General features: G+C 45.4%; 2 protein-coding genes across 2 annotated transcripts; one reads left to right on the forward strand and one right to left on the reverse strand.

Moving 5' to 3' along the window:
• Nucleotides 1-10,859: 10,859 nt before the first annotated feature.
• Nucleotides 10,860-25,988, forward strand: LOC136541024 (octanoyltransferase LIP2, mitochondrial-like). The gene is made up of 2 exons (XM_066532985.1): nucleotides 10,860-11,219; nucleotides 25,800-25,988. Exons 1-2 carry the CDS (start codon nucleotides 10,885-10,887, stop codon nucleotides 25,810-25,812), a joined length of 348 nt encoding a protein of 115 aa, XP_066389082.1. The 5' UTR covers nucleotides 10,860-10,884; the 3' UTR covers nucleotides 25,813-25,988.
• On the reverse strand, nucleotides 14,040-20,340 carry LOC136540671 (uncharacterized). The gene is made up of 4 exons (XM_066532712.1): nucleotides 20,028-20,340; nucleotides 17,757-18,118; nucleotides 16,121-16,172; nucleotides 14,040-14,775 (listed from the first exon to the last, which is right to left on the reverse strand). The coding sequence occupies exons 1-4, from the start codon at nucleotides 20,149-20,151 to the stop codon at nucleotides 14,330-14,332; spliced, it is 984 nt and encodes a 327-aa protein (XP_066388809.1). The 5' UTR covers nucleotides 20,152-20,340; the 3' UTR covers nucleotides 14,040-14,329.

The raw sequence follows: 25,988 nt of genomic DNA on the forward strand, positions 1-25,988 counted from the left end.
CTGGTGGTTCTACTGTTGTGTACTAGTGAACTTAGTCGATCTAATGAATCTGTCTGTTGGAAGAGAGTGTGTCCCCTTTTATAGATGAAGGGGATGGTCATACAAGTGAGAGGAAAGGAGTACGTTTGTTGCTAAGTCTTGCTTCCCATGCCGACGGGTACAAGATAATGGTAGGTGCCCATAACACTGTTGGATGTCAGATGCACGTGGGAGGTTGTGTTGTCTTCTTCGGGTATGGCAGACGTCGGCGTCTGCCACACTGTTGATACCCCCGGAGGCATGCAAGGGGTTTTACCATGTTCGTCTGGTACGGTAAATGTCGGTGCCCACAACACTATCGATGCCCAGAGGCATGTGGGGGAGCCTTACCGTGTGGGAGTTAATGGCGCCCACAATACTATAGGGGAAAATGTCGGTGTCTACAACACTGCTTAGGTTCTGTCGTGCCAGGGAGGTCGCAGGGTACTATTTTCTACAGGTGTACAGGGTACGGTCATCGGTATTGCGGTTTGACTTTGTGTGCCCTGCCTTACTTTCTTTGTTCGTTCCCTAGTCCTTATCGAGCAAGCGTCCTCGGTCGGTTAGTCCCAGTCGGCTCTGAATGCGTCAGTTGGAGAAGAGCAGTGAGCAGCGGTTTGGCACATCCCCAGTCAGAGACGCGGGTCGGAGTCGAAAGTAGTGCTTTGGCCAGGCCTTCCGGTTGAAGAGGCCGTCCGGAGGCGGGCCAAAGTCAGAAACGAGCGTCGTTCCTCCTCGACCTGGCCTTTCGGTCGGTGATTGGATCGACCTTCTGGCCTATCGTTTAGGTACTTAGGCCGGCCCATGAGTTGCGCGTTGTTTGCAATATTGCCTGCTGGGCCGAGCCTCTGTTGGGAAGGCGGTCCACGAGGGACCCTGGGTTTATGAACCCAACAGGTTTTTTCTCTCCCCACTTCGCCCTACCTCACGAATCGGCAAATTGGACCTTGGAAACTTTGATTTGATCCGTAGATCATCAAGAGCAAGGTTTCCTTGCTCCCTCCTAGTTTTTTTCACATCGATTCTGTATATATTAGTCAGATTTTTCAACTTAAGAATCGTCATTACTTAGGGTTTCATGCAATTTTAATATTTATATTATACAACCGTAGGATGCCAAGGCGTGGAAAAGCTAGCAAACCAAGGTAACCTCATCGCACGTTGTTATGTTATGGGTTCATTGTTGTTCGATCAAATAGGAAACCCTAGGTGTAGGGTTTAATGTTAATTGATTTCGGTTCTTAGAACAAAAAGGCCAAATTGTAGTTATGGTCGGATGACCAGAAATGCCTTCGACCCATTGCCTATGCCTAGTGGTGTTCTAGTGCCCATGTGCTTTTGCGGCGATCCTTGCAAGGTAGCCAAGTTTGATGAAGAGGACACGTATAGGCAGATGTATTAGATGTGTTCCAATTTTGCGTTTGAGCCTACACTTCGTCAGCGCCGCATTAACAAGATGGTGAGGAATTGATGTTTGTATCATATGATATCTTGCATGATTTTTTTTGTTTTGTAAGAATTGCATTTTTTTGCAGACCCCTCCACCGTTCTGTGATTTTGAGTAGTGGATCGACACTGAGATCAAGCCTGAAGACAAGGAATGGATGCAGAACTGTTGCGGTGGGAGGCAGAGGACAAGGAGATGATGGAGAAGAGACACGGAGAGGAGGCTGCAAAAAAGAAGCACAAGGAAGAGGAGGAAAGGAGGCATGTAGCTGCGTATAGGGAGGAGAGGGAGAAGAAGCTTGAGCGTCCACGCCTAGAAAAAGCAGCGATGGAGGAGAATCTCGATGCTCTGAGGAAGGGAAAGTGGCCTCGTTGAACTCAGTAGTCGCCATGACTTGCTAGTTCTATAGTTTATTCATGAACAATATTGTCTACTACTGGACTTTTTATTGTGTTGTCATGTAATGCACTTTAAGTATGGGCATGCTTAGGTCATGTACTGCGTTATTTAGTTTGTCGACACATACTTCTAGTATTATTGTGTTGTTTAATGTGTCATAGTATTGGACTTTTCATTACGTAGTTGTATTCATTATTTGTGGTCATAATATTCAATTTAATATTACGGACGTAGTGAAATGTGATCACGTGCTGCAAACAAAACCTAATGAAGTAGGGCATTATATAATTCAACACACAAAACACATGAAATGGCATGTGTGAACATGTACCAAACTAGGGTACAGAGGTCCTGAACTAAACCTAACATGCCTTAGGTAATTGAAGCGAACAACAATCACAAGAAATGTCATGTGAGAACATGTACCAAACAAGGGTACATAGTTCCTTCGACTAAACCTAGCATGCCTTAGGTAATTAAACCAAACAACAAACACATGGATGTGCCATGTGAATAAGATAGGGTCGTCCTAGTAGTGTGTCCACATAGCAAATTGTGTTGCACCTTCTCCACAGTAGCCTCCCATTGTTGGTGGTGGTGGTGGCGGGGGTGACAGTGGAGGCCCCTTGTTCTTGCGATTAGGGCAGGTGCAATATGGATCATTGCAGAGTGCCTTCTGTGAACCGGCACCATTGTTGTTGTTGTTGTCCTATTTGTCGTCCTTGTAACCGCTACTAACTTCCCTTTCTAGATCGAAGATATGGTCCTGCAGGTAGTAGATGTACTCCGCATGCGGATAAATAGGCCGAGGATCAACCCACCTAGTGAACCCATAGTTTTCTTTGGCCAAGGAAGACTGTAATAAGTATGTCATGTAAGTTGTATAGAAGAGGAACATGTTGAAGAAACAAATAGTAATAGCAATTACCCATGCTCGCGGACATTTGAGGAAACGACGACCTCCATCTATTCCCTCGGTGAACATCTGCACTAGGCAGTCCTCACCATGCATGCATTTTGGCCACTCTTCTTTCTGTTCATCGTATCCTCTCAGTGGTGCCTCTTTGGTGAAATCACTTTTGCTCTCAACTGGGAACCTATCATAAAGAGCTTCCTTAAAGAAATCGGGACCAAGAGAACCCTCTCACACAATGGTAGTTCCCTTCCCCTTTCCTCTCCCTCTGGACAACCCTCCAGACATTGGTACTACAACGAAAGAAAATACTAGTTGGAAAGTAAGTAGCAATGCATCCAACATTGCGTATATATAGGAAGAGGCAGGTTTAGTTGCTGTTTCAATGTGTTATAAGTTATAACTAGTCACTGAAAAGCCTAGATTCATTTCCTAAAAAGTCTATTCATCGTTGACATGATAAATCACTGAAAAGCCTAGATGCTATAGGTGTACTATGTAAGTAAAGTGATAAATCGCTGCTGTCATCGTACTCCTCGTCCTTGTAACTAAAAAGTCTATTTTCATTGTCTAAAAAGCCTAGATTCGTTCACTGTTACTGAAAATCCTAGATTCATCTGCAAAGCGTCTATACGATACGATTGGACTATACACGTTCTAATGAATTTACATTTAATATGTGCACTATATTTGTGCCTTTTTAGCAGTGTAGTATAATTAATGATTCACAGAAAAAAAAAATTGCAAGAGTTTCCCTTGTTTCAGGAGCATCCACGATTACAAATAGAGACATCATTATATAATCCAAACATTTAATCATCCAAAGAGCACAATACAACAACATCGAACATCACATGCATAGTCCAAATAGTCCACAATGTCCATACAGTCCCAAATAGTTATAGGAAAGTAACTACAAAGTCCATACTAGTACATAATAGCATCTACCACAAACCCTCGCTGCCTCCTAGTCTTACCCTTACCCTTGTGACCAAGAGCGCAGGTGCCTGGAGTGTAAGGGTCAGGTGGACGGCGTCGCCTAGTGCTGAAGGTTGTGTAGGCTGAGTTAAGGGAGCGTCCTGGAGCTGAGACTGGCCAAGCTCCTCGTGCCTCTAGTCCACCTCGTCATCGTCCTTGTACGCAATGCCTATGGACCCTATAGGTGCTTGGCTAGAGGAACCTAAGCCTCCTCTGCCTGCGGAAGAAACATGCACGTCTTGCGTCGTGGCTGTCCTGCAACCACAACGAGCAGCCGCATGGCGTAGCCGACATGACAACCTCTGTTGTACAAAATTATGCTAACTGAAAGAATTTAACGTATTAATAATATGTTTGAAAAAATATTTTGAATCTTACGTCTAGGAAGCTACGCGTGTCGTTGTCCCTGACACTCGGATGAAAGCGCTCAATGTCTTCAATGGAGCATTTGAGGGTATTGCCCTACAACAAAGTTCTTAGTAATAATACTTCTCAATAGATAGCACCATGTTTTGTTTTCTTTTGTAGAAGAAAAAATCACTAAACAACTACTAGGACTAAACCCATCCGAATTTGTACCGTCAACTACAAGTCATCACAATATCCATTTGGTCATGCATCAAACTCCATCCAGTCCTCTTCTGAAGGCATGATTAAATTAATTATAAGGATGCTACGACTCGAAGGTGTCACTAACTAAAATAGATATCTCTAACGTATAATGTATTGGTATGCAACTTAACATAAAAAAATAAGGCAATTGACTTACCACTCTATCCAAGATTGGTCATGCCTCCACCTGCCTTCCTACACGAGTAGATTGGTCGTACGTCGTGTCTTCATCGTCGGAGGACTCGATGTCAACATAGTCATCTTCTGTCCATTGTAGCCTTAGGTTGCAATGTGTCGCACCTTGGTACCAAGCTTGGTAGCGCCTGAACTCATGGTTTGTGTGTGGCTCATTGTTCTTGTCCACATTGTCGTGCAATAGCGCCCATTGTTCAATGTAGTATTGGTGGTGCTTCTCCCAATAAAAAATCTTTCTGTTCTTCTGACGATCCAACCTGCACGTATGTCATCATTACTTCAATCCATGTACATGTCACCATATTAATGGAAATGGACCATCATGAGACAATTGAAATAGCAAAACACTTACTTGTGTAAGTCAACGCCAGTCGAGAATGGAGCCATTGGCCAAAGCTGTGTCACTCCAAATTGACGTGCAACTCTATCTGGTACGTGGAACTTGACAGCATAGAAACAGATTAGAGGGCACCTCATCCTATAGAAGTCGTCGTCGCACCCACACATGTTGCTCAACTGAAAAGGAAGTGCCCCTCTCCATCATACGGCTCCCACGACACCTACAACATATCCAAACAGGATGTTAGATGCTATACAAAACCATTTCAAACCAGCATGGAAAATAAAATTTACTTACACTAGACGCCGTAAACGTGTCTAGCTCATTCATGAACTCAATGTATGCCCGCTGTAACCTCGCATGTAGAACCCTAACCTGGTCCCAAAGGTATGCCCACATCGGCTGTCGACATGGAGGCTGACCTAGGGACCACTCACGATGAGCCAGAACCTCGGGACAACCAACTGGTAGACGAGCCCACATCCACAACTAGAGCAGGTACACGCATCCACCAAGTGACGTTGTGGATGTAGTCCAATGACACGCCTCGCAAAGCTGCTGGTAAAGAAAACCCAAGACTGCAGAGCCCCAGCTGTACTGACCCGCCTGGTCCCAGTCACTGAGGCAGTGGACCCACATCCATGACACAGTGTCACCCATGGCGTCAGGGAAAAGAATGTAGGCAAACATGTGTAGGATCCACGACCTACAGTAGTACCCAACTGACTCCTCATCTGCCTCCTCGGGGCACTATGCGAACTCTTGCCGGAGCCAGGAGATTAGAACTCCAAAAGTGCGAGCCCCTTGCTCGCCAACCTCATGCCCAAGGAAGGCCTCTACTCATGCTCTCCAACCTTCTGACCCACACTGCCCAGTCATGGTGTTGCCATAAATCCTTAGACCTAGCATCTTCTGACAATCCTAGAGCGTGCCTGTCATCTCTCCGAAAGGTAAGTGAAAGATGTGAGTCTCCGGCCACCACCTACATTTTAGACAAAGCAAGATTACATGTCAACAAGACAAGCGCATGAACAACTGGTCATGAATGGAGGCAATGATTGAAGATAATACATGTCAACCAACGCAGTTATGGCCGCTGAGTTGAACTTGGGCAACCCACGACGAACCTGAAAAGAGATGACATCTAGGCCAACTCTTTGCAGGAAAGGAGTGTACCTATTGTCATACTGCATGTCCAAGAACCCATTGTGGGTTCTAGGACGAAGGAGCAGAAGGTCCTGCATCGAATAAAACATAGTCTCTCGTTACTTCACGAACACATGTATGCTCACAAAAAATTGAACAAAATGTATAGATTATTACCTGCCCCTCTGCTATGAAACGTCCTCGGTGGGTCTCCTCGTACGTCGGGTCAAGCAGGTGGAATTGCGCCATCCTACAAAAAAGTCAATGAAATAGAAATTTAATATACAATGAAACATGAACTTAGAAATGTACAAGTAATTGACACAATTACAAGCATAAATTGAGACATGCATAATTAATTAAATGAATATGACAAATATGAAATAATGAAAACAACCAATAGTCGCACCTCACTAATCTGCCAATGGCAAGTGCGTGAATTATGGCCTATTCTACCACACTTGCTGGCTCGGGTCAGTAATAAATGGGGTTCCTCTCCCACGCCTCGTTCTTCTAGGTATATGATCCATAACCATCCTATGCCTCGTCCTCTTCCTTGATCCATGCTTGTTCCAACGGTAAGCTGGATATGCAATGTACTTTGGCCCATCATATGGAGGCCACTCTCCAGGGTCCCAGAAAGGCACGAAGTGGGGGCTCCATGTGTGCACAAGCGTGTCGACACTGAACTCGTGAGGTATCCTGCTCTCGATATTATAGTTGCGATGCCTAGCTACTGCCACCAAATGGGAACATAGAAAGTGGTACTTCCTTGGTTTACCACAAGTGCATGTGAAATCTTGGAGGATTACCACATGCATCCTCGACTCTAGGACCTCGCCATCGGACGTTGTACCGCCCATGTGCTCGACCTGACAAGTCCCTATGGCATGGTCAAAGTATGTAACCTTATGTGTGCCAGCCCTTTCATTTGCCTTCTCTAGGTGTGCCTTTGGTTTTGGAGCCCATATCTCTCCATCACTCCGCAACTTCAATGTATGGGCATGTCTATCGTTGAACTAGGCAACAAGCTTATAGAAGGTGAATTGAACGACTGCATTCATGGGCATACCACGTATCCCCAATAGCAACTTATTGAATGACTCCACCATGTTGCTGCACTGAAACTCGTACCTTCATCCATCAGTGTCATGAGCTCTTGTCCATTTCTCTAAATCCCTCATCAAATATGTGAGCCATTGTCTCCCTTCTGCATTTAATGCGGTTATGACCTGCTCCAAGTTTTTTCTAAAAGTACTATCCTCAAGCTGTCGAGCAGCCTCCTAAAATAGATCAAAGTTATCCTTCACACCATCCTTCCAGAGTAGATTCTCAGCAAGGTGCCGAGTACACCAACGATGGTGCAAAGGTGCATACCCCTCTATCTACTCTCGCACGACATTAATATGCCATGGTGCCTATCAGATATGACGACAACCTCCCTGTCAGGCCCAACCACATGTATCCGGACTAGCCTCAAGAACCATCACCAAATGTCATTGTTCTCCTTCTCAACCAAAGCAAATGCCAAAGGAACTAACTTGTTGTTCGCGTCATAGGATATGGCTATAAGAAGTGTGCCCTAGTATTTGCCAATCAAGAATGTACCATCAATGGAGAAGACGGGACGACAATGCCTAAAGGCCTCGACATACTGAGGGAAGCACCAGAAAGCACGGAAGAATATCTACCTCCCATCCTTCCATGCATTTGGTTTTGGGATGTACTCATAATGCATGCCTGGATTCACCACTTTGATTGCATTGAAAAGTACTGGCAACTGCTCATACCCATCCTCCCAGTACCCATATATCATCTTCCACACTCGCTGCTTAGCCTTCCAAGCTTTACCATTAGTTATCACATAACCTCCATACAACGCCTCAATGGTCCTGATAATTGTCCTAACCTTCATGTTGGATTCTCCCTGCAATATTCCCATCAACCGCTTGGCAATGAGGGTAGATGTCAACTGCCGATGCTTCAATGTCAGCACATGGTCAGCATAATTGTGTGGCCGGCAACTTTTGTGATCTTCCACTTTCCGGTGACCTTTTGCTTCCTTGCACAAACCCTCCATGGGCAGCATTCCTTGTCACACACAACTGTGTAACGGCGCTTCACATATGAATGCAAGACCTTGTAAGGTCTCTTTTGTATCACTACAAATGCATGCAACCACCTCTTCAATACAAGGAGGTCCTTGAATACACTCCCATTCTCAATTACCATGTTAGGACTGGCCTCAGGAGCTTCTAGGAGCTCATCATCATGTCTTTCTACACATGCCTGATCAGAATAAGCAAGATCGTTGAACTCATGAACTCTTGGATCACGGCGGTCGGGAAAGATACGCCTCAACATCTCAACATCACTCTCTGTTAGCTCTCCAATAGGACGATCATCATTAGAATCAAGAGCCCTTGCCATCTCATATGGCTCCGAATCATTCATAATTTCAACACTATTGTAGCCACGGAATCCATCTCCACAGAGCACTTGCGCAGCAACAGTGGGCACATCTACATTGTCAGAAATGTCTACTGCAACATAAGTAGAAAAATGAGGAAAGAATGAAAAAATGGATGTAAGGAATGGGGTAAGCTCCCAATAACCATGCGGATAAGGTACTTACTCGGATGATTCTATGTCAAAGGGATCTCATGAGGAGGATATGCCACAACATCATGAGTCTGATAAGCATCTCCAACTAGCTCATTGGGGATAGATTGAGCATCAGGAACCGTAGGTGCAACCTCCACATCCATATCAGGTTTCGGGATGGGAGGGTCGAAGTGTGCCTGTTGACCCATTGGTGGGGAAAACCCATGAGGGATGGAATCAACTAACACCCGACGCACAACCACGTCAAACATTATAGCTGGCTCTTCATAGCCGATCTCACATAATTCTCCCACTGATCCGCACACCCAATTGGGATCATTCGCCTGAGGATATTGGGAGGAGAACCTAGGTGCAGTACACCCTCAACTGCAATGCTATTATCATCATCTCCAAGGCAATGTAGCTCCTCCCGAGCCCTTGCAACCATCTCACTAAATGAAGGTCTATCATTGAATAGCACATGCACGCTTTGTATGTCAACAAACTCAACATATCCATAGCGATCGTTTTCAATGATGCCTCCATGATATATGGTCACTAGGTTGTCCATCTAGTTCAAACATGTAACGAAACACATGTCCTTTAGTCAAAAATACACGCTAACTACTAACGTGAAGGTCTCTAGTATTTAGATAAGTAAATGTATACTATGTACTAACTACTACATATATATACTAAGTACTAAATATATACCTATGTATGTATCTAACTATGTAATAACTATATACAAAAACTAGTTAACTACCAACATAAGTATCTATATATCTATCTAAATATATATCTACCTATTACACCCTAACTATTGTTAACTAAGTACTAAATTACCAATTCAAATGAATAAAGTAACTTACTTTACTGTGCAGTCGGTGGAGTGCAACAGCAAGCCGCCGGAGCGCCTTGGCGTGCCTGGGCCGGAGCTCCCGCGCGCAGGGGCAGGCGGCCCCAGCCACCAGCCCTACATGGCCAGCGGCCGCTGTGGCGTGGCGGGTAGGGGCGGGCATGGCACGGCGGACCGTGCAGGGCGGGGCAGGTCGCGGACGGGTGGGGCGGGGTGAGCCACGGCGTTGAGTGGCTCGGCAGGGCAGGGCGCAGCGGGCCACAGTCGGGCTGGGTGGGACGGCGCGCGACGTGGCGGGCATGGCGGCCGGTGAGGGCGCGCGGGCCGCGGGTGGGGCGGGGCGAGCCGCGGCGCTGAGTGGCGCGGCAGGGCAGGGCGCAGCGGGCCGCGGCCGGGATGGGCGGGACGACGCACGACATGGCGGGCAGGGCAGGCAGGGCAGCCAGCGAGGGCGTGCGGGCCGCGGGCGCGGTGGCGGGCGCCGGCGAGGACGCGGTGGCGGGCGGCCGCGGGCACAGTGGCCGCGGGCGCCCTGGCTCGAGAGAGAGAGGAAGAGAGAAAGAGAGAAAGGGAAGGAGGGCCCATATGTAAGTCAGGTCTCGGCGCCAAGATACATGGCGCCGAGCTTGGCGTCAAGGTCCACGGCGCCGAGCTGGCTGTCATGTCAGCGTCCACGCCGCCAACGTGACCTTGACCTAAGCGCCAGAATCTATGGTGCCGAGACGTGTAAGCTCGGCGCTACGAACGATGGCAAAAATTTCAAAAAAATAGCTAAAAATAGAAAATTCGGCGGCCGCACGTATCCACCAGCGACGGCCCGCCGCGCCGCCGCCCCACAGCCACTGGTGCCGCCCGCCGCGACTCAACACGCCCCCCCCCACTGGTGCCGTCCGCCGCGACTCCACCCCCCCCCCCCCCCCCCCCCCCCCGCCAGCCACCACCGCCTCCCGCTACGATGCCATGGGTCCTCCAACCACCAGAGCGCCGCCTGCTGCGGTGCATGCACCCAGTCACCAGCAGCCCTATCCGCCGCCCTGAGGTGCTGCACGTCGACCTGAAGGGCAGCTGCCCCCTCCGCCGTTGTACGTGCTCTATCTTTTCTTTATTTATTTCCCATCTTCAGTGCATCTTGTATTTTTCTTTTTGCCCTTGTTATTTGATGCGCATCTGACTTGATTTTGCCCGCCGTGGCATTTGAAATGCAGTGGGGTTGGGTCGGGGTCAAAATAGGTCACTTTTCGACGTCTCGTGAGCCCGTGCGCCGTGCCCATCTAGCATCTACGTCACCTCCCTCCTACCTATCAGTTCGTCCCCGACCACGGCGTCGAGCATCTATCCCCACCGTCTCTCTTCCTGTACCGACCGAGAGGGAGATGAGCGGTGGCGCGCGGAGGGTCCTGAAGGCGTGGAGGCTCGGCGTGGTGAAGTACGGTGAAGCGCTCCAGCTCCAGGAGCGTCTCGTCGCGGACCGCAAGGCCGGCCGCGTCGGGGACCTCGTTCTGTCGCTGCAGCACCCGCTGACCTACACCCTGGGCAAGCGGCGCGAGAAGGCGGAGCGAAAACTGCTCGCGTCGGATGCCGAGCTGCGCGCCCTGGGCGCCGAGCTCCACCGCACAGAGCGGGGCGGCGACGTCACGTTCCACGGGCCGCGGCAGGCCGTGCTGTACCCGGTCCTCTCGCTCCTCGCCCTGGGGCTCGGCACGCGGAGGTACGTCGGGAATTCCTTATTTCTATCTCATGCAAAAGAAGAGGATCCAAGGCAAAGACGAGAACAATAAAAGCAACAAGTCCTTTTAGGAGGAATTGTGGGTCTTCTTAATCCTCTATTGGGCACAAGAAAAAGGCTTTTTTGCCTTTTTCTTGTGTCGATTCTTCTTGTATCGAAGTAAGAATCATTTTTCTTCTTATTTGTTTTATCAAAGATTATTATTTATTCTTTATTCGGGTCTGTCTTTTGGACTTCCCCCGGCCGACGGGGTCATCCACGACCAGCTCGTGTGGTGCTTGGCGACAACTTTGGGTTTTACCAATGTGGAATTCAAGGATGATTCTGAACGTGGAGACCTGATTGGGGTTGCAGCTACACAATCCTGACGCGTGGTTCAGTTTGCGTTCTTTAGGCCCAGTTCACTTCGTTGAAAAAAGCCGAAACACTCTTCTGGCTGATTTACTGTGAGAGAAAAACAATGGTCTAACTGAAAAAATCAAGCTAAAAAATATGGATTATAAGCCAAGCGAACATGGCCTTAGAACGTAGTGTGATCAAATTTTGGAAATTTTTTTATCATCTGATACGTCCTGTGATCAAATTTTGGAATTTTGGAAAGGCCTAACTCTGTCCGCAGGGGGTGTTCGGCTGGTAGCTTATTCCACCGTAGTTCGGTTGATATTGGATGATTCAATAGTGTTTTGTGAGAAAGAATAAGCTGAAACAATTCAAGACCAGATCAGCCGAACACCCCCAGTTACTTGCATTAGAGAGAGAGGGACGCGGGGGAGGGGATAGCCGCCGTCGGTATGGCGGGGTCGCGACGGTGCGCCGCCACGCCGAAGGGCGGACACCGCAGGGGCCCGGCCGGTGCACCGCCTCACGGGGAGTGAGGGAGAGAGAGAGACAGCGGCGTGGGGAGGGCCGACGAGCGGAGAGGGAGCGCACGGGATGGAGAGGCTGGATGTGGACGTGGAAGTGAGGAGATTCTCGAGCGAGACGGTCGGCCAGATATTTTGCTCCGACAGTTCCCCACGCGGACGAATGGACACCTTAGCCGGATGATTGAACTGAACCGTAGATCTATGAATCCGACGGCCAAAACATTTGGAGGCGACGTGGATAGGTTCATTGGCGAGGAACGTCTCCCAGTTTATATATTGCTCGGACGGTTCCCCACGCGGACGAATGGACACCTTAGCTGGATGATCGAACTGGATCGTAGATCTATGAATCCGACGGCCGAAACATTTGGAGGCGACGTGGATAGCTCCATTGGCGAGGAACATCTCCCAGTTTGTAGGGGTTATTGTCTGTCTGGTTGGAGGCTTGGGTGTCATTCCTGGTAAAAAGTGTTGCTGGGAAATTGATGAATTTTGGCTGGTGAGGCAAGACTACAGAAAGTCCGTTAGGTGACTTTCCTGGTAAAAAGTGTTGCCTGGGAAATTGATGAATTTTGGCTGGTGAGGCAAGACTACGGAAAGTCTGTGTTTAATAATGTTATCTGAGAGAATTTTTTTTTAATTGTATGTACATGAATAATGAACACTATTATTGTGTGTTTTCCAGAATAAATGACTTAGATTATTTTATTTATTAAAAATGATTCGAAATTAATATTTCTAATGGCAGATCTATGTATTATTTTATTAGAGGACAAAAAGACAAGTATACTTCTATTCTGTTCATGTAATAAATTTCACGTGGAATAAGATAAATAAACGTCCACTTGATTCGTTAAAGATAAAAGTACTATTTTTTCAATTAATATTATGGTTAATTGTATAAATATATTACTATATATAAAGCATGATGATTAAAGTGAACGTGATACCAGGCAACTTCTCTCCGTAGCCAGGCAGCCATTTTCGGTCGCCTGGGCTTAGCGTGCTGCACTGCTGCCTGCCTGGTCCAGGCTGAAGACCAGGGCTCCAAGCAAACGCTGCACACAGGCAACTTCCAGGCTCTCTCCAGACCAGGCAACTAATATCCAGGCTCTCATCCAATGTTTTCAAGTCGTCTAGTCGAACCTAGTCGTCATGGGACCGACCAACCGACTAATCGCGATTACTCGTTGACCAGGCTGATTAGTCTAGCAGAGTGGATTGCTTCTCTTTCCTTTGGAAGCAGAGGGACAGCAGTACAGCACAGCAAGCAACCTAGCAGTCTAGCAGAGAGCCAGAGAGGCTGCAGAGTGAGGGATGGGGGAGGAGGGAAGAAGATGGAGAGGGAAAAGGCACATACCGTCGCCGGAGCAGCTCATCACGAAGACCGCGGCCACTTGACCTAACAGAGGGCACCGTTGGCTTCACAGCTCACCAGAGAGGAAAATAGTGTGCGAGGAAGGGGAATAGCACACGAGGGAGGGGAATAGCTCACGAGAGAGAGGGAATCGCGCGTGGGAAGGGGAGGAATCATGCGTGGGAGGCAGGAAACGCACGCGTGGGAGAGTGGAGGCGCGCGGGGAAAAATTACGGCCACCCTACGTTTGCCAGCGTGCCTGCGTGCCTCCGGTGTTTTGGGGTGCCTATTCTAACCTTAATAGACCAAATTAAAAGCCCAATAGGCCACATATAGGCTCGGTTGAACAGGCAAAAAAAAAACAGACCAACCACCCTGGTCATCCATGGCCTAGTCGGACGACTAATCGTGATTAGTCGTCGACTAATCAGACAACCTTCTAATCGAGCTAATCAAGTCAGACCTTCTAATCCACCAGGGACCAATTAGAACAGGTAATCGCGATTAATCGGATGACTTGAAAACATTGCTCTCATCCAAACACCCCCTATGTCCCGGACCAAGAGTAACAGGCTAGCATAGCAGTGTATCTCCTCTTTATACCTTTTGTCATTTCAACCGAACAATTGTAACATCCATGGTAACAGCAATGTCACATAAGCACATAGTTGTACAGATATGTTTACAGATTCTATTCTTCCAGGCCAGGTCTAGCAAACATAAAACGGACCAAGCCCACCATGACCTGTGGAAATTTGACGCACTCACTGGAGCAATATTAGCCGAACATATACATACCCTACACCTCCCTTGTGAACGAAAAATTGTGAAGCAAGGCATGTGTCAAAACAAAAGCTTGCATATCAAGCTCATATATCAACATCACCTCCGGAGCTTGCCGAATCAGCATCACTACCATCGCTATCACTGCTGCTGCTCCCACTTCCACTGCCGCTCCCACTTCCGCTGCTGCTGCTGCTACTGCTACTCCCACTAGAGCTAGAGCTGTCCTGCTCCTCCTGCTGCCCCTCTGCGTTCACTTGAGCTCGCAGCGCATCAGCTGCATTGAGCCCCTCATCTGCCTCATCATTTACATCTACATCAGCAATTTCATCATCCATATCATCCTGATTTGGTAAGTTGATGTCAAAACCACGAACAGATGCCCCTTGTCCTGCGGCCAAGTTATTCGGTGAAGCATTGCCATCATCATCACCAAGTATGTCAAGGTTCTCTTGCTCATTTGGATCAGGTGAAAGGGCAAATGGGTCTATGGTAACAGGTTGATATGTACTCCTGTTGTTGTATTTTGGGCCTGCAACGAACATGAGAGCAGTGAGAACAGATGATGCATAATTTAGACAACACTGTAACCTCTGAACAAGACATAATTATCTCTCATTAATCCATTTTTATTAGGTAACAATCTATGTGTCTAGAATGCAAAATAAGGGAAGGAAAGAATCACCACATTAGTCTTGCTTGACACTCATATAAAACTATATCCACCATTCTTTCATCTCTAAGTTATTGCCCTGTCTCTTTGAAACATGAAGTGAAAGTATTTAAGGATGGTATTAAGGGGATGCATGGCACCAGTATGCCTGTGCATTGTAGAATAACATGTATTTGGAAACCTAATGTTGTTTTCTTTCTTTGTAGATAGTGTGGAAAATGAAGGTAAAAAAGGGGCAACTACAGACATTTCCACCATTACTAGTTACCAAAACTAAAATTCTAACTTCTTTCTTCTCCTTAGTTCAGCACATTTGGCAGAGTTCAAATTTTTCTCCCTGCTAATAGAATCCTACAACAATTAATGGAAACTAACTTTTACGAAACAAAACAAAATGGGAAAATAATAATTAAAAAATTTAATCAACCCATCAATATTACGGAAACTAATTGATATCAATACATGTCCGGTTTCCTTGCCACTAGTGTGTGCCTATCACAATGCACGAGAGTTGTGTGTCATTTCATTAATAAAGAAAAATAGTACAAGAGAGGGCCCTCCCTAACCCACCCAACACACATCCAAGACAGAGAAAAACTTACAGACTCATTCATCTATCAGATGTTGATACTCTTTCGATACCTATCAAACACCAATACTCCTACGATACTTATTATTCTCATAATTTTCGAACAAGTAAAATAATCTCAATGCATGGTTGACACCTCTTTAATACTTTTTCGACACCCTAGAACTATCACCCATTCAACCTTATTCTATTAGTCAAGACCTCCCCTCTAGGTCACTTCCACTTGCTCCCTCCTTATCTCTCTTCTATACCGAACTTTGAGGAAAGGGGGCGGTAGACAAAGTGAGCCCCCATGCTGCTTCCCAAGCACTTGCAAGTGGCATGGCTCCATGGCCATGTGATAATGACTTCTCTTCCCCCATTTTATAATGTGAGTGATACTCCTATACATGGCGTATTGGAGTATTGCATATCACGTATCAATATCAGGGTGTCCAGGTGACATGTATTAATGTATGGAAATCCATCCCTAGCCAAACTACCATGTTCCTTATCTACGCATGCCACGGTGTTACACGTCCAGTGAAACAGTTAATCCAACTCATTCTAAAACTGTAGGATAGGTGTGGCCACAATCTCTATCCTGGTATAGGATTAATTTCACACGGAGCCTACCTGGATTTTCTGGTTTTTCTGGTTCACCAATGTCAATACGCTCAACCTCAACCTGCAAAGTCAGAATCAGAAGTATGATTTACTGAAACATCAAAATTTGAATTGAGAGTTCGAAACTATATAAGATCACATCATGATGGTGGAAAAGTTCTGTATAGCGCTAAAGTGAGTATATCAAAATATTCATATATTAACAAATTTGACTCAACATACAGTTTCATCCCATACATGACGAAGCAAATTAGAAATGATATAATAAGCTTTTATATTAAACAAAAGCAGACGCCCAAAAATTAAAATAGCTTGGTAGCTTGATTGAAACAATGTATATAAGATTTGCATTGGAGAATTTGTTTCCATCTCAATTCCATCTTCTAAATCCCAACACAAGGCCACATTCCCTTTTGATGCTAAAAGTTAGAGCTGCATACTCAGCAGTATCAGCTGCCATGGTTCAGCCTTCAGAGTCATGACCACAGTTTGAAAGAAACATAATGTTATGGGCCATTATTCAATTGAAAAATGATTCAGTAACACTCTAACAAAGATTTCACATTCAGTGACCAAGTGCGTACGTAATGGCCCTAAAAATGATCACAATGAGAGGTTTTCGCAAGTAGCAAATTAAGTTTCACATGCCGACCAGAAATAAGGTTTCCACAAAAAAAAGAAGAGTAGCTCAACACTGTCATTTATTAACAAGTTGCTAACATCCACACCTTAAGAAGGTAAAGCCAACTACCATATTCTGCCAAAGAAACCTTCATAGGTAATCAGTGCTAAGAATACTTGCTATCCAATGTTTTGCTTCTAAATTACAAATCTGTTGTCCGCGAGCTACGTCACTTGAGATCCCACACTCACAGTGACCTTACCCCTCGCTTGAGTGAAGTTGTCCAAGTTGATCATCATGTGAAGTAATTCAAATTAAGTTGGGTCCTTAGTCACATTGAGAAGTTAAGTCAAGTTGACACCCTTGCATGTTTTAAGTAATTAGTTATCCCAGTGTAACATTCCTACACGCGTGAGAGTGAGTTCCCTTCTCACACCCGACTTCTAACGAAGCTAAGCATATCCAGTTGAAGTTTCAATTATAACTTTATAAGTTTGAAGACCAATGTTTTTGTACACCACTAAAATTAAATCAGATATTAATTACTTTGTATACCACCAATATAACACTAATCTTATGAAACAACAGGGTATGACTGCAGCTTATTTAATTCAAATAAACTTTCGAACTAGCTAGATTTGAAGGTAGGAAAACATATAACTTGTGGATCACATTTCCTAGTAAAACATTTCACCTTTCTAAAGAGAAGTAATAGGGTAGAATATATTTTATAACATCCTCAATTTCCCATAATCTGTCTAGGTTAAGATACTATCAAGTATCAAGGAAGATTGTTGATGACTTCAAAGTACATCAGATGATAAATCAATGAACACAAAATATCTGGAGAAAGATATCATGTATTTTTAGAAATGGAACCTGTTAGAAATCTTCAAACTTTATTACTTAATACTATATCGCAGGTGTTATCATGTTACTCAATTTAAAAGTGAAAACCTAACAAAAGAAAGAGCAATGACAAACCATTATCTAAGGCATAATAAAAGTAGTAACAGAACTCACTGGAACTGAGTGAACAGCAGGTTTGCTCACGGTCTGTGACTTGCTGACTTTAGGTAATGGAGGAGACTGTGATTCTGCACCCATTCCAGTAGTGGTAGCTGCCAAATTAACTGCTGCAGACTCTCCTGGAACTCGGACATGCCTTAACCTCTTGACAGCCCTATGCAACCTCTCAAGGCGAAAGGTCTCACCATCAAAAAATAAGACACCATCATTATCCTTGTACTCTTCTTGGCTCCCCTCAAATGTCACCTTTGGCTTGCCAGGCTGATTATTATGGAATTCCACAGTAACCCGGTTATCTTTGGTACTCTGCAGAGACCCAGCTTGAGTCTTGTCAATTGATGCTGGCTTAAATTCATCTGCAACATCAAAGGTAATAAAAACTATTTATTGCCGACCCTGATTTTTTATTTACAACATAAAGAAATGGCATGACCTTTTGTCAGATCACAATAATACAAAGGAAGGCTGCTAGATGATATCAGAAAACTAGCTTTGGTTGATCCCTAGTATTATGCCAATAATAACCTTTGCAGTAGAGGTCTCAGCATACCATCCATGACAATAAATAACAAAGGTAGCCATATTTTTCTTAACATCTAATTAATGACCAGAGAGAAGATCAAGTGGCTAATAATGCCACGCAGGCATTAAACAACAGTTGCCACACTGATAAACATGACAAAGAGAATATGATCAAGCAACCTTGAGGTTTCAAACCAGGCAAGAAACCAACTTACTGCAGACGAGACAATGAAGGGGATGACAGCTTTACTAGAGACTGAAAGGGGCTGGAGTCCTTTGAGTTCTGGGGTGAAGATGCCAGATTTTGAGGAAATACTTGTATGCGATGATGGAGATGGTGCAGAAAGGCAAGTGGATTTTTCTCTTGAATTTGATAATGTCCGTAAGAAAAATGAGATGATTAAGAAGACTAAAACAAGCACGCTGAAGAGATGCCCCACCTCCAGTGATGTCTAGAGCAAGTACAAGGTCTCCAGGGAATGGGACTCATGTTCCTCTAAGAGCTGAGAACAGATGGGCTGTACTGAACCAAGAAGGTACTTCTACCAATCCTTTCATAGTACTAGTCTTTAGATAATATTGTTTTAGCTAATGTCGCTATAGAATGTAATGTAATGTTGGGTGAAACTAATGATGAAATACAAGCAACTGTAGAAATAGCAGCAAAAGGCAAACAAGGTAAGAGTAACTCAGAGATCAACAAGTTAAGACAGTTATGAGGAACATGAACACAATGAAGAACATGAGAAGATTGGTGAGGAACACAATATCCCATCAACAGCAAAGCTTGCACAAAAAGTAAGGACCATTATTCAAAGGAGGCCAAATTGCACTAAAAATAGATGGCCCTTTTCAGTCACTGTAGCTGTAGAGCCCAACGTTCAACGCTTATATTGTTCTCCAAAGTACATTTAAGCACCGAGGGCTTAACATGTGTGACAAACCAAACTGCTAACATCCAACCAATACAGTGCACTCCTACATAACACCCCAAGCAAAAGGCACACAGCGTATGAATGGCGAAACTTCTGATGGACAAGTACAATTTCAGCGGACAGATCACAACACGCAGGCTGCCCTCAAAGATGATCGGCACAAAACATAAGCTCCATCCTAGTTCAAGATGACTCCCCTCTACATGCTCTGGTTGATGGAAGTGTAGCGCCGCATCCTTCAGAGCTTTAGCACCTGTTCCGAGGTACCAGCTGTTGATTGGTTTTGTTTTGCTGAATGTATCTTTGTTTTTTAGTTGATAAAGAGGCATATGATGTATCTCCAAATTATGATCATCTGATAACACTAGTAAAAATTAAAACAGGTCTTCAAAAAATTCAACCGTTTTTAGATTTATTGTGCACTGCATGTACTATTGGCAGATATTGTAAAAGTAGACCATTATTGCATTTTTTATGTCAAACTGTTTTTTTAGCATGAACTTTCTCCGCTCAGTACTTCAGTTTTAGACTTGTGAGCTGCACTTTTAGTATCTTTCAGTAGCTGTTGGTCAAATCAGTCAGATATTTCGTGTAATTTCGTCGCTGTGGAGTGTGGAGTAATGAAATCAGGTTTTCCCATGGTGCAAAATAATTAAACGCCAGGAATCCTGAGCCATCAGTGTCAAAGAACCCTACCTCCTGTGGTGCTAACTAGCGCTCGTCAATTCGCTGAAGCGGATCCCAGGCTACAGCGCCGCAGGTTGGGTACCGAAAAAAAGGAGTGGAAGAAAGGGGACGAAGGGCTTACAGCGGAGGGTGCAGAACTTGGCGGTGGGGGAGGGGTCACGGCAGGAGGAGCCCAGCCGGAGGTCGTACCACCGGTTCGCCTGCGGCGCCGTGCTTGGCTCCCCGTTGCTGCTGCCGCTCGCCATCCCGCGCTGTGCGCCGAGCCCCCTCGCCGGCAGCGGCGATCGGTTCTTCTATTCGATTCAGCGGAGGGGATCGGCGGAGGAATTGGAGGAAGAGGAAGGCGGCTGAGGGGCGCTCGGCGGAGGCGGAGCCGCGGAGGAGGCGTCGGGGGCTGCGGCTCCGGGCCTGTGGTTGCCTGTTTGGATGCTATGGGCTAGACTTGTTCGTAGGCCGCCCAACCAACCGGACCCGATTCTGTCAGGAAAAAACTCAATCCAACCTGATCCACCAGATAGGTCGAGTTCAGTCCGTAATAATTTTTTACCGGTGGCCTGACCCATAAATCCAAAGTAATTAGAGCTGATAAGGCCAATCTCAATGGAGTTTCATGGGGGGTTTCATGCACAATTAATAAGGTGCCACGTCAGTTTTTGCATGAAACTGGGAGGAGAGAGAAGAGATTCGTTTCATGGCCATGAAACTTATCCGCACTGTTTCCAAAACTTTGGAAACGCCGTGAAACCTGCACTGAGGCCCTTCCTTCGTTTCATCGCGACTTTTCTTCTCCGGGACCACGCGGGGAAGAGAGGGATGATAGGGATAGGTGGGACCCGTGAATAGTAAAATAAGGGATGAAACCGTGCCATGAAACTTTGCACTGTGGGAGAGACCCGTTTCATATCAAAGTTTCACGTGTTGGAAACTGGGAGGTGAAACTCTCCATTGAGACTGGCCTAAGAACCCAGCCGCACCCATTGGATCATCTCACGTCAACAATCTCGTGTCCCTCAAAAAAAAAATATCTCAACCATGAGTAGGTCTGTTTTTTATTAACTCTACCGTGGATAGGCTCGTTCAGCTTACCTTATAATCCATACTATTAGGCTTGTTTTTTTAGCCAGAACAGTGCTTTTCTCACACAATAATTCAGTCAAAACAGTGTTTTTCAACCAAATTTCAACAAACCGAACGGGGCTTAAAACTTAGGAGTTTTAGAGTACCCATTTAAGTGTTTTCGGAAGCGGAGCTTAAAAAAAAAAGAGCAAGCAAAGCAGTTCAAACAAGCCCTAAAATTCGTTATAATTATAGCGTAACTTTCAAGTGGCCATTAAATGCTGCCATGAATGTTCAATGGAACACTTAATACAGTTTGAGTGACATCATTAATTTGTCACCCACAGAAATTCAGCGCGTGTTTAGTTTCAGAAAGTTAGAATTTGAGGCTACTGTAACACTTTCGTTTTTTTTTTTTGCAATTAGTGTTCAATCATGGACTAATTAGGCTCAAAACGTTCGTCTCGCAATTTCCCACCAAACTGTGCAATTAGTTTTTTTTCGTCTACATTTAATGCTCCATGCACGGGCCGCAAACATTCGATGTGATAGGTACTGTAGCACTTTTTGAAAATTTGAGGTAAAACTAAACAAGGGCTCATTCATTTATCAGCCGATGAGAATCATAGAGCTCATCGTTCTTTTCATGACAAAAATAGACAAGAACCAACAACGGGCTAGGGGAGAAAGCACCACAAATGGGTTATGAAACTGCATACACATGATAGCTAACAAATCTAATATAGCACGAATAAAGAACATGTGATAGTTATACTACTAACAGAGGACTTCATTTTGAATCCCGTCTAACTTCAATGTTCATCACAGAAGAATATTTTAGGTGGTTTCTATTGGCTGATCTTGCATCCATGAATGTACGGATGCTCATAATTGATGTACTTTGTCCAGTAAGGCCGATACTTTGTCATTGCGATTTCCAGCCACGGTTTCATGTTACCATTGTAGTGGATGACCGCAGCATTGTCTATTTCTGATCGCTCAATGGTTGGATTGTACCCTAAGCCAAGCACATGCCATGATTTGTCCAGAGGGTGTGTCAGCTTGTAGAAAGTTAGAAGCCCTGGCGGCAATGTCCCCAATTTCCAGAGCAGCCTGTTCTCGTTCTGTACAAAGAGAACATAAAACAGTGTGAAAATGGAGTTCAGCAAATGTATGTGCTGATGTGTACATCTCAGGCGGTGCATTTGACTAACTCTTAACTCTTTGTAATGATCAAACATCAGTTAATTAACTAATTAAGAGAGTTGTGATAACTGAAAATTGGTATTATGAAAATTAATTAAGGACTCCAATGAATCATAATAAAAATAATTATTTAGCATTTGTTCATCTATATTGTACACGGTATAGTCATATATGCATAAAAATGAACAAAATCACAATATCTGAAAAGTCTGAAGTACCATAATCAATGTTCGGCAAGGCGAGATTCCACGGTCGCCTAGGCGCGACTAGGCGCTGGGCAGAGGCCTACCGCGGCGCCTACGGGGGTAGGCATACATCTAGGCGGTCCACGCGCCTCCGCGGCGTTCCGCGACGCCTCCGCGGCGCCTGGGCGGAGAGTAGGCGGACGAGGCGGCGGCTGGGCGGGAGTGCGCGGGCGCGGGACTCTGTTTTCGCGGGCGGGAGCGCGCACGCGCGAGAGCGGGCGACAGCGCGGGAAAGAAAGCGGCTGCGCGGGAAGGAAAAGAGCAGAGCGCCGGATTAGAGAGAGACAGAGACATAGAGAGAGAGAGAGGAGAATAGGAGAAGGAGATCCTCACTGCTGTCCGCCGCCGGTCTTCATCTCTCCTGCCGGCCGCCACCCGTAGCACCGGCGAGTCCGGTGTCCCGCCGAGGCTCGTTGCAGGGTGTAACACCCCAGGTGTTTGCCACCAGTTAAGCAATGGGTTTGAGCTAAAACATGGTATATTAAGTGATGATGAAGATGTCAAGGTCAAACCTATAGAAACGAGCCCCAACCTAAACTTGGATATTGCACCTTTGCTCGCCTATAGACCCCTTTTCAAGATATATGCTTGGGTGGTGTTATTGGAATATCTTCGTGTGTCTCACATCAATAACCATCTATATTGATCCATGGAAAAGTTTCGTGAAGTTTGGAATCAAGAAGTCACATGAAATGACGAGTTATGTTGTTGCTTGAATTATTTTATAAAGTGAAGGGAATTCTCGATCGTCAACCAAACCTTGCAACCTTGCCCAAATGACTCTAGATTAACTCTACAACAAAAGTCATGAAAGGTTCATGTTGGGCAAATGCCAAGAAAATGCTCCAATGGATCAAAAAGGATAATTTAAGCTTCATCGTGATCCTACTTTGGTCAAAGTAGAACAACAGGTTCTATACCAGTTTTGAGGTTGGACCTTAAATGAAAGTTGTAGTCCATATCATGTAGAACAAACTTTGTTTTTGGACCAAGAGCTAGATCAACTTGGAAATAAGTCAAACAGAGGCTCGATGTTGGAACCTGCTGCTGATTTCAGCACTTAGAAATATTCTAAGTCTGAAATTCATCGACATCGGCATTAACGTCTCGCGTTCTCCAAATTTCGTTAAGTAACTTGACTTGACCCCAAAATAAAAGTTGGAGCTTACACGATGGGGAAGAACATACAAGAAGATGGCACCAGTTGCATTTCATTTCGACCATCAATTTTGGATGTTTGCTTGTCGCTGTCAAATCACTGACACTATCAAGTTTAGTACTAATTATCTGCTAATCCAACAGCCTAATGGCCGAGCACCCTTAATCAAGTTTGTAGAGCATCAGAAGATGAAGAATTTTGCTTCAAGGCCCATAGCCCAGTTCGGAGCAGAGCTGGCCCAAAAACGGACCCCAAGTCGGGCACAGAGACGCACGCCACGTGTTCGTTGTTTTGTCTCCGTGGCAGCCATGCAACAGAGCGCGCACTCCATTGCCGCCGCGCGTCCCGCCTCCGCGCCATGCGCTGCCCTGCCCCTGCGCCTCCAAATGCGAACGCCCGAGCTGCCCGAGCACTCACTCGCCTCCCCACTCTCCTTCCCTCGCTCTCTGGTGCTGCGCGCGCTCCGGAACGCGGCCGCCATGGTTGCCGCCGCGAGCTCGAGTTTGGCCGCTGCCGTTCCCACCGCTCCCAGTCTCCTCACTCCCCACAAGCACCGCCCTAAGCTTCGCCGCCATCTCCTTCACGTCGCGCTCGTGCTCGCCGTCGCAAACCACCACCGTGGCCGTGGAAGCTCCGGTCGCCGCCGCTGTAGCCGCCGCCCGCGCGTGGCCAAGCCGCCGTGGGCCACCTCGGGCCGAGCCGAGGCCTCCGGCGGGTGCGTAAGGACCCCCTAGTGCTCCCCCGCCCCTCAGCCGACGACGACGTGCCTTCTCCGGCCGGATTCCACGAGCTCCGACGACCTCCCTGTTCAAAATCCCGCCAAGGACGTCATACGACAATTCGACGAAGTTCAGGGTCCTATCTGCATTGTCATAGACTCAGGTGAATAGTGCCGTAGGACTGGTTTGTAATTATTTTGCAGGAACTTTGGAAATTCATAGTAAATCGTAGAAAATTCGTAAAATAGTAAATGAAGACTTTTTGGAATCCTTGTGAAATTGTCTATGCAGTGGATCTATAATATGGCATGTTTTAGTTTAAATATTTTGCGGTAAAAATAGATTTGTGCAGTAAGGTTGTAATGCTAGTTGAATTTGTTATTTTTCATAACTGTAGATCTAGGGCTCCAAATGAAGTGAAATTTTTGTGGCATGTTACTCATGTGATAGTTGATGTGTGGTAAAAATTTCATGAGTATTGGATGAAGTATGAGTGAGTTATTGGTTTATCTTGCTCTCACATGAATTCTTGCTTTAGCAACTTGTCTTTTTCATAGAGGTTGCTATACATATCCAAATGGAGTGAAATTTGTACAGTAGACTATTGAGAGGATATGTGAGCCACTGTAATTTTTGTAGAAGTTATTGTGCACTTTTGGTATATGTTCATTAAGTCACCTTATTATCTAAAATAAATTAAGAAATGCATTAAAAGAATTTATTTGGTCATGGACACTAGGTTTTCTGGTGTTCTTTAGTCATGTGTGACATGTTGGTAAAGTTGGTTTTGCCTAATTATGTATTTGCAACATAAGTTAATAATTATTTTCTTGCCAATGTGGTTTATGGATAGATCTGGGAACTTAGCAAAGTTCTTCATGATAATGTGCTTTGTTGTGAAACTTGTTTATACAAAAGTTGTAGATAATTCATGTATCTAGCTTCTATTAAAAATTGGTGTCATTTGGCCAAGTAGTTTAAGAGTTATAGCTGTTTAAAGTTGGGTTTCAGAAATGGCTGTTTTCTGTCAATTGTAGACCAGTTTCGGTAAATGAATATATTTGACTTAGTTAACTTGAGAATCATGCTGAGATGATTAAAGATGAAATGTAGATAATTTCCTAAGCTTTCCAGAATGTCTTGTTTCATATCATTTGGATTTATAAAACTCCAGATATGATTGATTTATGAAGCTGCTGTTTGCAAGTCCAGAAATTGGCTTATTTCGGTTATAGTTGTTGCGTCACCTTGACTTGCTTTGCCTGTTGCTAAGTGTGGTTCACGTCCTTGGTAATTAAGTTAAATACACCTGAGATCTTGTGAGACTTATGTGCCATGTATAATATTCTTTGTTATCTTAGCATGATAGATTGTGTGATGTTAAGTTAAGCCTCGCAAAGTACTTAAGTGTGTTTAGTGTAAACAATGCTTGTCTTGCTTGCTATTTGTGATGCGTCTCATGGTACTATTCTTCATATTCATGCACTTGCATCTTGCATCTCATCTAGGTACGCTAGATGAACCACGTGAAGGACGTGATGTTGGAGCCGAATCCGAAGACGATGTATGGAGTATCTGTCCCGAAGATGGAAGGACTAAGCGAGTGCTAGGATCTGAGATGTCACCAGGATGGTGCAAGCTAACTGAACTGACTTGTGTCGGATCCCAGGCAAGCCCCGGAGCATTATAAGTCTCCT

The sequence above is a fragment of the Miscanthus floridulus genome, chromosome 1 (assembly GCF_019320115.1).
Source record: "Miscanthus floridulus cultivar M001 chromosome 1, ASM1932011v1, whole genome shotgun sequence".
NCBI classification, from domain to species: domain Eukaryota; kingdom Viridiplantae; phylum Streptophyta; class Magnoliopsida; order Poales; family Poaceae; genus Miscanthus; species Miscanthus floridulus.

Coding starts and splice junctions, on each gene's coding strand:
- LOC136540671 (XM_066532712.1), bottom strand. CDS start 20,151: ATGGCGAGCGGCAGCAGCAACGGGGAGCCAAGCACGGCGCCGCAGGCG. Junction 18,119..20,027: donor CAAGTTCTGCACCCTCCGCT/GTAAGCCCTTCG, acceptor TTGATGTTGCAG/ATGAATTTAAGCCAGCATCA. Junction 16,173..17,756: donor CTGCTGTTCACTCAGTTCCA/GTGAGTTCTGTT, acceptor CTGACTTTGCAG/GTTGAGGTTGAGCGTATTGA.
- LOC136541024 (XM_066532985.1), top strand. CDS start 10,885: ATGAGCGGTGGCGCGCGGAGGGTCCTGAAGGCGTGGAGGCTCGGCGTG.